Source organism: Sinocyclocheilus rhinocerous, unplaced genomic scaffold, assembly GCF_001515625.1.
Source record: "Sinocyclocheilus rhinocerous isolate Xijiao unplaced genomic scaffold, SAMN03320098_v1.1 scaffold1325, whole genome shotgun sequence".
Taxonomy (NCBI): domain Eukaryota; kingdom Metazoa; phylum Chordata; class Actinopteri; order Cypriniformes; family Cyprinidae; genus Sinocyclocheilus; species Sinocyclocheilus rhinocerous.
Window position 1 is genome coordinate 204,819 of NW_015659004.1, and position 9,973 is coordinate 214,791.

The 9,973-nt window shown below is 38.3% G+C and overlaps 2 protein-coding genes across 2 annotated transcripts in view; both read left to right on the plus strand.

The window, feature by feature from the left end:
• LOC107723150 (beta-1,4-galactosyltransferase 1-like) overlaps positions 1–4,358 on the plus strand; it is a 7,519-nt gene extending 3,161 nt beyond the window's left edge. The window contains exons 2-3 of the mRNA XM_016531679.1: positions 2,926–3,161; positions 4,317–4,358. Coding sequence (XP_016387165.1) covers positions 2,926–3,161; positions 4,317–4,358 — 278 coding nt within the window. The remainder of the gene's footprint in view (positions 1–2,925; positions 3,162–4,316) is intronic.
• Positions 4,359–6,946: 2,588 nt separating this feature from the next.
• On the plus strand, positions 6,947–9,513 carry LOC107723151 (beta-1,4-galactosyltransferase 1-like). The gene is made up of 5 exons (XM_016531680.1): positions 6,947–7,121; positions 8,265–8,286; positions 8,446–8,568; positions 8,673–8,777; positions 8,879–9,513. Exons 1-5 carry the CDS (start codon positions 6,947–6,949, stop codon positions 9,006–9,008), a joined length of 555 nt encoding a protein of 184 aa, XP_016387166.1. The 3' UTR covers positions 9,009–9,513.
• Positions 9,514–9,973: the final 460 nt, after the last annotated feature.

Below are 9,973 nucleotides of genomic sequence, written 5' to 3' on the forward strand. Positions count from 1 at the left end.
CTTTTGCATTGAAATCTTTATTACAAGCAATCCTGCAGTTCATAAAGAACTTTGTTTTCCTACCTCCAGGAGTGCCATCTATTATTGCCTTGTTTATCTAAAAGTGCTCTTTCCCTTTAAACCTAGCCAAAAAGCCATATGTGTTGACTGTGAAACACAGTAGACTTTAATATGCATTTATGGTGTAATTACTACATTTTTGTGTCAATCCATGTTCATATTTACTGCAAACAATGCGCTGTCACTTTAATTCAACGCGTGCAGTGCAGCAATAGACTGTGGAAACGATCTCCGCCCTGCTGCAGACGCACCGCTAGTGGAACGTACTGCCGGACCGCAACCATGAGCAGTGAACGCTTTAATTCGTTAACATGAGCCCAGGAAAAAAAAAAAAAAAAATACACACTGCAAACGGAGAACTTTAAACCTAGCCAAAAAGCCATATGTGTTGACTGTGAAACACAGTAGACTTTAATATGCATTTATGGTGTAATTACTACATTTTTGTGTCAATCCATGTTCATATTTACTGCAAACAATGCGCTGTCACTTTAATTCAACGCGTGCAGTGCAGCAATAGACTGTGGAAACGATCTCCGCCCTGCTGCAGACGCACCGCTAGTGGAACGTACTGCCGGACCGCAACCATGAGCAGTGAACGCTTTAATTCGTTAACATGAGCCCAGGAAAAAAAAAAAAAAACATACACACTGCAAACGGAGTAATGGGAACCTGGCGTTATGTGTGTGCGCTGTGAGTGTGCATGAGCGCTCAGTCTCCAGGAGAGCGCCGCAAGCGCTGAACGGTTAAACACTGGCAAGAATTAAAAAGTAATGCAATATATAAACTTTAGTGACACTGCCTCGATTGTGCAAGTGAAAATTCCCGTGTCAACGGTGCGGCTTGCTTAGACACAAGTTGGTGATTTGAAGCCATTTGCGTATTTTGAGAGAGAAAGAGAGCACACGCGGTGATTCACTCACGCCGTTTGTGAAATTACGTCTCACACAAGGTTTTCAAATTACTTTAGAAGTGATTTAATGAAGAAATATGAAGGGGAGTACCTCACCTTCAGCATTATAATTATTTTATTTACACCGGACCGTCATTTGCATGTCGTGCCAAACCTCTCACGGCAGCGTCATCAGCTTGAGAATTTTTTTGAGATCTGCCTTTTTAGAGATCGCCGACCAATCATCCCAACGTGATTATCGGCCAATAGTGATCAGTAGTCGATCAATCGGAGCACCCCTACTCAAGGTGTAGGAAGAATGGGTCTTTTATTATTAAAATAAAACCAAAACAAACACTACCCCGAAGGGGAAAAAACAGGCAGGCAGGCCTGGACAAGGCACGCTGAACATAGGCCTACCACACACACGACGAATACGCACTGACATAAAACAACAAAACTGCAGACACCAGGAGAATAAATAGGGAGACAAAGAGGAGGGTAACGAGGGAGACACAGGTGGAGTAACTGAAACAATAATGAGATAACAAGAAGGGCGGTGTCAGACAATAGAGAGGAGCGCACATGGCACCAACAAACACACAACAAGCCATGTGCTCAAACAAACACACAGTGACATCTGGTGGCCAACTAGGGCACACCAGCAGAACTGTGACGATGCTTGCATCACACCTGTGATTTGCTATCTACTTGCTAGTTATGGCGTTATTTTAATGACGAGAGAACATTATTGTAGCGCGAAAGCACATTAATATAATGCGTGAGCGCAAATCTCTCCGCTTGCACACGGATTTCTTTTGCTCTCGCACAAAACCGGACGCGCGCGATTAGATACACGCTGCTCTAGCCCGGAGAGAGTGCGTGCACTTAATAACACGTTGTCTTTCCTCTCACTCAAACTGTGTCCTGTGCACTCTCAAATCCCTGTGCTCATGCACTATAGATATTAATTCTTTTCACACCTGAATTAAACGTTGTCAAAAGTTATCATTATGCACTTTTAAAATGTAGTCTCAAAACAGATTTGTGCAGGGCCTTTCCTTGATTTTTTATTGTTGTATTTTTGTTTTAATCAACATCAAATGCAAAAATAGATGTAAATGATGCAAGATATAATACAATAAATGCTCTAATAGCATGGCTGTTTGGACATTTATTGGGATTTTTTTTTTAATCCAGTGTTTGTTTTCAGTTCTGATTTTGATAATATGTGCATAATGATAACTTTTGACAACATTTAATTCAGGTGCGAAAAGAATTAATATCTATAGTGCATGAGCACAGAGATTTGAGAGTGCACAAGACACAGTTTGAGTGAGAGGAGAGACACGTTTTAAGTGCACGCACTCTCTCCGGGCGAGAGCAGCGTGTATCTGAGCGCATTATATTAATGTGCTTTCGCGCTACAACAATGCGCTCTCGACATTTGTCATTAAAATAATGCCATACTAGTAGGTTTTAGGTGGTTTTAGTGGGAGGGACATTCTTATTCTAGAAATAATCTAATTGGATGAAATCTGTGTAGTAGGCCTACAGGATGAGTCATAAATATTTATGTGCCCTTTTCCAGAAGAGAAAGAGATACATTTTAAATGTAAATGTCTGCTAATTATTTTTTAGCTGTATACTTAGCATAGATGAACAGAAGCTAACAGCCATGAACTTTAGGTTACAAAAGGTCTTTTTTTATTATTATTATTGTCTTAAAAATAATTTCCAGTGTTAGGTAATGCATATCCTTATATTACAAAGCTTTACCTTCTTATCAGTCAAAAGTAAAAGAGAAAGCTGGAAAAAAAAACACTGAGAGAGACTAAGAGAAAAAGAGCAAAAAATAGGGAAAGACAGGAAGCAAACTGTTGTTGCATAAGAGGAGTCTTCCTCTTTCATATCTGCAAACCCTCTGACCCCCACTTTCGCTCACTCACTCTCTCTCCCCATTCCCCTTTCAGTGGGTCCAATGCGAGTTGAATTTTCTGAGCCTGTAAATTTGGATATGGTGCGTAAAGGCAATCCACAGCTGGGGATGGGCGGCAGGTATAAACCCAACGATTGTGTGGCTCTACAAAAAGTGGCAATAATCATCCCATTCAGAAACAGAGGTGAACACCTGAAGTACTGGCTCCACTACCTTCACCCCATCCTACAGAGGCAACAGCTCGATTATGGGATTTATGTCATACAACAGGTACAGCACTCACAAACTATTTATTAACTTTTGCTCTTACACAGATGACAGAGCACCCTTACGAAAAAGAAGTTTATTCAAGTGTGCTATTAGTATACTTCTTTTAAACTAAAAATAGGAAAGTATGTACTTCTGATAAATGGGCTTTATGTACTTCTCAGAAATATGCTTAAAATGACATTTAAGTATACTTGACTTATACTTAGAAAAAGTGTTTTTTTGTTCTTACTTAAGTTTTGCTGCCATTAAAACAAAAGGGAGACACACCAAATACTAAAAGATTCTGAAATTAGTTTAAAAATTTCACTTAAACATATCACCTAATACATGTCTCTATACATCAATACATAACTCCTCTCTGTGTTTCTTTTTTGTCATTTCGATTCCCTTTCCACCACCTGTTCACCTTGTTCACAGGAAAATCAGCATGCAAACTGTCATGCAGCCTAAGAAAGCCATGCTTATTTGCTTATTTTCTTTTGTGTGTATCCCTGTGTTTATAACACAAAAGCGAGGTCATGCATGGCTGATTGACTGATTTAGCTGTGATCATTAAGGTCCTATCAATGTCAAAGCAATCTCGTTTGCATTAAACCCGTGTACGATTAATCTATTTACATGTTAACTTTACATTTCTAATGCGCTGAAGAATGCAGAATCAAATTGTTAATCGTCTTGAATCAAATCGTTCGGAATTTGCAAAATCTTCCTTGGATTGGATCGAATACCTGTGCATCGTGAATCGAATTGAAAGATTCACAGCCCTACTTTGCATAGTAAAGATCAGCAATAGGCTAAATATAATATACGGTCTCAAAATCTCTCAGCGTAATATACCACATTATCTTTTCATCAGCTTCTTTGCTGAATGACTCTGTAGATTTTGAGTGAGGTACAAAGGCTGAATAAAAGGCGTATATGATAATAGTCTATGAACCTAAAGCCATTTAGAGCAGCACCTGAAATGCATATCAGATGGTGTTGCTGGGTTTGGTCTTTGTGTGCTAAGTTTAGCTTTCGTGATGATTCAGTTTGTTTCAATGAGTAAGGAATGCAGCTCTTCCACTAAGTGTCATTATACAGCTATGTCGTGGCAATTTTCTATTTCAGTAAAGGTATGAGACAAAAGTCTTCTGAATATTTGTTTTCCTGCAGGGAAAGGTCTACATTCATACAGTCATTCAGGGTTGGCTGTAGATTGCAACAACGAGGAAACACCCAAACTCAAATCAAATGCGGATGCTTTGATCTCATCCAATCATAATGCATATTCAACATATATGTCCATTTAAGGTGCCTAACTATGTCCTCTAGATGCGTTTCGAAGAATTTAATGCGAATCATTGTCTAAGTAGCCAGGACATCTAGGGTGCTTTCACACTTGGTTCGATTGCTTGGTCCGAACCCGAGTTCGATTGCTCCCCCCTCCCCCCGCTGGACTGTGTTCACATTATATTATTTGGGTCCGAACCGCGGTTCGTTTACGTCATCAAGCCAGCAGCTGTTTACCCCATTGCTTAGTAACGAAGGCGCAGGAATACAGTCATTCAGGGTTGGCTGTAGATTGCAACAACGAGGAAACACCCAAACTCAAATCAAATGCGGATGCTTTGATCTCATCCAATCATAATGCATATTCAACATATATGTCCATTTAAGGTGCCTAACTATGTCCTCTAGATGCGTTTCGAAGAATTTAATGCGAATCATTGTCTAAGTAGCCAGGACATCTAGGGTGCTTTCACACTTGGTTCGATTGCTTGGTCCGAACCCGAGTTCGATTGCTCCCCCCTCCCCCCGCTGGACTGTGTTCACATTATATTATTTGGGTCCGAACCGCGGTTCGTTTACGTCATCAAGCCAGCAGCTGTTTACCCCATTGCTTAGTAACGAAGGCGCAGAGAAACTAAATAACATTTCGGTCTCACACACACTTGTCTTGCACACATACACAGATTTCCTATTATCGCTCAGCTCAAACTCAAGCATACTTTTGAATGCAAACGGAGATGGTCTAAAGAACACTCTTTAGTACAGTGAAGCAAATACTGAAAATAAAATGTCCTCCACAAGCTATTTCTAATTTTAGTCCACTGATGATAAGCTGAAGGTTAGAACCCAAGCACAGCTTTATTGAATGAAAGTAAACCAACTACTGTACAAAACATTTATACAAAACGAATATTTGAACATCTCTTTAACAGTCTTGACAAACTCACCAACAGCAGGTTACACAAGTAAAGCTAGACAGGAAACAGAGGAAATATGAGGGCTATATATAAACATGGGCTAATGACTAAACAAGACACACCTGAAAGTAAGCAAGACAGTGAACCAATGACGTAGTGGTGCTTCACCTGTGGTCTCAAACTCAATTCCCGGAGGGCCACAGCTCTGCAGAGTTTAGCTCCAACCAGCTCCAACTCACACCTGCTTGTAAGTTCCTAGTGATCCTGAAGAGCTTGATTAGCTGGATCAGGTGTGTTTGATTAGGGTTGGAGCAAAACTGTGCAGAGCTGTGGCCCTCCAGGAATTGAGTTTGAGAACACTGTGCTACACAGACGGGTGCGTTTCACAAAAGCATTGTTAGCTAACTATGGTCGTAAGATTCATTAAACTCTATTGGTAACAACGGAACTTAATACCATATTTGCTTTTGGGAAATGCACCCCAGATCGGTGTATGACATTAAAATACCACAAGAGCATGTGTTGCCATCTGCTCTCTAATCGCTCACACACTACTTTGATGTCCTACTACACTGATCTGTCTATGCAGCACCGCTTCACACCGAACACACCTATTGAAAACATGACACATGAACAAAGGAGCACGTCAAGACCACATGAGGGACACAAAACAGGAACCATGATTATGACAATTTGGATGGATGCATTAAACTGATCAAAAGTGACAGTAAAGACATTTATAATTTAACAAAATTTCTATTTCAAATAAATACTGTTCTTTTTGAACTATACATCAATACATTAACAACAAAAAAACTCATTAAGCAGCACAAATGTTTTCAGCACTGATTATAATAATAAGAAATGTTTATTGATGTCACAGAATATATAGTTTATTTAACAAGCCAAGAATAGGTAAAGAGCACCATCAATGTAAAAACCATACCAGACAATGAACTGAGGAAACTAAGGGCAATAAATACACAGGTAAATGAGGAACTAAACAAGACTCAAGTGAAGATAATGGGTAACCATAGAAAAAACAAGAATACCTAGAAACCAAAGCCAACAGGAAACCAGACGAAGAGGAACTAAACAGGGAATAGGAAACCAGAAACAGCAACATGAACATAACATCAATATAAGAATCTTATAACTGAATGACACACTTGAGCAGCAAATCAGCATATTAGAATGATTTCTGAAGGATCATGTGACACTGAAGACTGGAGTAATGATGCTGAAAATTCAGCTTTACCATCACAGGAATACATTACATTTTATGTAAGTTCCTAGTGATCCTGAAGAGCTTGATTAGCTGGATCAGGTGTGTTTGATTAGGGTTGGAGCAAAACTGTGCAGAGCTGTGGCCCTCCAGGAATTGAGTTTGAGAACACTGTGCTACACAGACGGGTGCGTTTCACAAAAGCATTGTTAGCTAACTATGGTCGTAAGATTCATTAAACTCTATTGGTAACAACGGAACTTAATACCATATTTGCTTTTGGGAAATGCACCCCAGATCGGTGTATGACATTAAAATACCACAAGAGCATGTGTTGCCATCTGCTCTCTAATCGCTCACACACTACTTTGATGTCCTACTACACTGATCTGTCTATGCAGCACCGCTTCACACCGAACACACCTATTGAAAACATGACACATGAACAAAGGAGCACGTCAAGACCACATGAGGGACACAAAACAGGAACCATGATTATGACAATTTGGATGGGAATTGAGTTTGAGAACACTGCTACACAGACAGGTGCGTTTCACAAAAGCATTGTTAGCTAACTATGGTCGTAAGATTCATTAAACTCTATTGGTAACAACGGAACTTAATACCATATTTGCTTTTGGGAAATGCACCCCAGATCGGTGTATGACATTAAAATACCACAAGAGCATGTGTTGCCATCTGCTCTCTAATCGCTCACACACTACTTTGATGTCCTACTACACTGATCTGTCTATGCAGCACCGCTTCACACCGAACACACCTATTGAAAACATGACACATGAACAAAGGAGCACGTCAAGACCACATGAGGGACACAAAACAGGAACCATGATTATGACAATTTGGATGGATGCATTAAACTGATCAAAAGTGACAGTAAAGACATTTATAATTGAACAAAATTTCTATTTCAAATAAATACTGTTCTTTTTGAACTATACATCAATACATTAACAACAAAAAAACTCATTAAGCAGCACAAATGTTTTCAGCACTGATTATAATAATAAGAAATGTTTATTGATGTCACAGAATATATAGTTTATTTAACAAGCCAAGAATAGGTAAAGAGCACCATCAATGTAAAAACCATACCAGACAATGAACTGAGGAAACTAAGGGCAATAAATACACAGGTAAATGAGGAACTAAACAAGACTCAAGTGAAGATAATGGGTAACCATAGAAAAAACAAGAATACCTAGAAACCAAAGCCAACAGGAAACCAGACGAAGAGGAACTAAACAGGGAATAGGAAACCAGAAACAGCAACATGAACATAACATCAATATAAGAATCTTATAACTGAATGACACACTTGAGCAGCAAATCAGCATATTAGAATGATTTCTGAAGGATCATGTGACACTGAAGACTGGAGTAATGATGCTGAAAATTCAGCTTTACCATCACAGGAATACATTACATTTTAAAATATATTAAAATAGAAAACAGTTTTTTTTATTATTGTAATAATAATGTAATACAAATTACTAACCCCAAACTTTTTAATGGTAGTGTGCTGATTTGGCTAGTTTATGTAAGAGGGGAAAAAAACATTTCCCATTAAAAAAACTACATATGAAAAAACCACATTTCCATAGTCTTGATTAAATGTGCAGATAAAGCATTGATAACACAAAATGTGTATCTGTTTTCTTATATTAGCATTAATCTTCCAGTTGCACCAGTTTTTTTCCAATCAAAATTGCTATATTGTAATTATAACTTCAAACTTGTAAGTAGGAAGTTCCCAGTTCCCAGGGGATTGTTGCACAAACAATTATACAATATCAAGATTGTCAGTATGACAAATTTTTCATTCAAAAATTGTTTATTTAAAATGCAGGTTGCCATATAAACAGTATTTTGGGGGTGTATCAGCAGTGAGTAAAGAGCAGTTTCAAAAGATCAATGGTTTTCCCAATAACTACTGGGGCTGGGGAGGAGAAGACGATGACATCTTTAACAGGTGAGGAAAATATATAATTTCCTTACTATTACTTACAAATTCTCTCTTGTAATATATGAGGTTACTTAGATAAAGGAAGAGTTTGAGGGTCATTATTTTTGAAGGCTGGTATTTCAAGGCATGAAAATATCAAGGCCGAGTGGAGACATGGGTAAATGCAGAATGATTCGTCACTCAAGAGACAAGAAAAATGAGCCAAACCCACAGAGGTAATCTCTCTTTCACAAACACACACACACACACACACACACATATGCAGTAATACAAGACAGACTGAATGAAATTCTAAAGCTGCATCTCTATTTCATAGATTTAGGAGAATTTCTCACACACGACAGACAATGAAGACGGACGGCATCAAATCGCTCAGTTACAAAGTGGTGGATATAGAGAAAGACCTGCTCTACACCCAAATCACAGTGGACATCGGCAAGCCATGAAACCTCTAGAGCTCACAAGAAACATTTAGCTCACTGCAACTTTTCAGAGATCTTTAAACTGCACATCTGACTCTGAATCGGTTCAACCCTAGTGGACAACAAAGAAAACACTGAACAAGTCAGAATGAAAGAGACATTCTTCTGAAGGGCACACTAAGTGAAAGAACAGGTGAATTGTAATTTTTCACATTATACTTACCTGTAAGCCTTATATGCCTGTTAATTGTCTGTTTCAGACTTTAATGAACATTATTTTCGTAAAGCTTCCATGCAAAGCAGCCTGTGAAAATCACGCCTCGGGGAATAACTGACTACTGTGAATTCCAGTTCAACACAAACCTGCACACTCACACAAAACACCTTACAGAGCTTTTAGAGATGACAGTTCAATATGTACACATATCCTTGTAGTAAGTATGCATCAGTAGTTTGATCTTTTAGACTAACTTTACATTAGTGCCCTGTGGTAAGTACTCAGACACTGAGTATTATTAAAGGGATAGTTCACCCAAAAAATGAAAATTCTGTCATCATTTACTCACCCTCATGTTGTTCCAAACCTGTATGAGTTAGAAGTTATTTTAAAGAATGTTGGTAACCAAATATTTGATGGTAGCCATGTTTTTTTTTCATACTGTAAATGGCTACCATCAACAATTTGTTTACCAACATTCTTCAAAATATCTTTTGTGTTCAAAAGAAGCAAGAAATTCATACAGGAACAACTTGAGGGAGAGTAAATGATCACTTTAATGAAAAAAATGTATTTAATACATTTTAAATACAAAATATTGTTTTTTAATATCATACGTACCAGACACTCTTGTAAAGTGTTATTTTTTCCCAATAAAACATCATTTTGATTGGTGGAGGTTGAGTGTTGTGTTTCATTAAGCAATGAAAAATATTTCACACTTGGCCAGTGGGACCTACTGAATATTGAGTGAAAATATTTTGGGATATTA

Excerpts from the sequence above, each read along its gene's own strand:
- LOC107723151 (XM_016531680.1), top strand. The coding sequence starts at position 6,947 with ATGTCCTACTACACTGATCTGTCTATGCAGCACCGCTTCACACCGAAC. Across the intron at positions 8,569-8,672 it reads GACGATGACATCTTTAACAG|GCTGGTATTTCAAGGCATGA; the intron begins GTGAGGAAAATA and ends TTATTTTTGAAG. Across the intron at positions 8,778-8,878 it reads AATGAGCCAAACCCACAGAG|ATTTAGGAGAATTTCTCACA; the intron begins GTAATCTCTCTT and ends TCTATTTCATAG.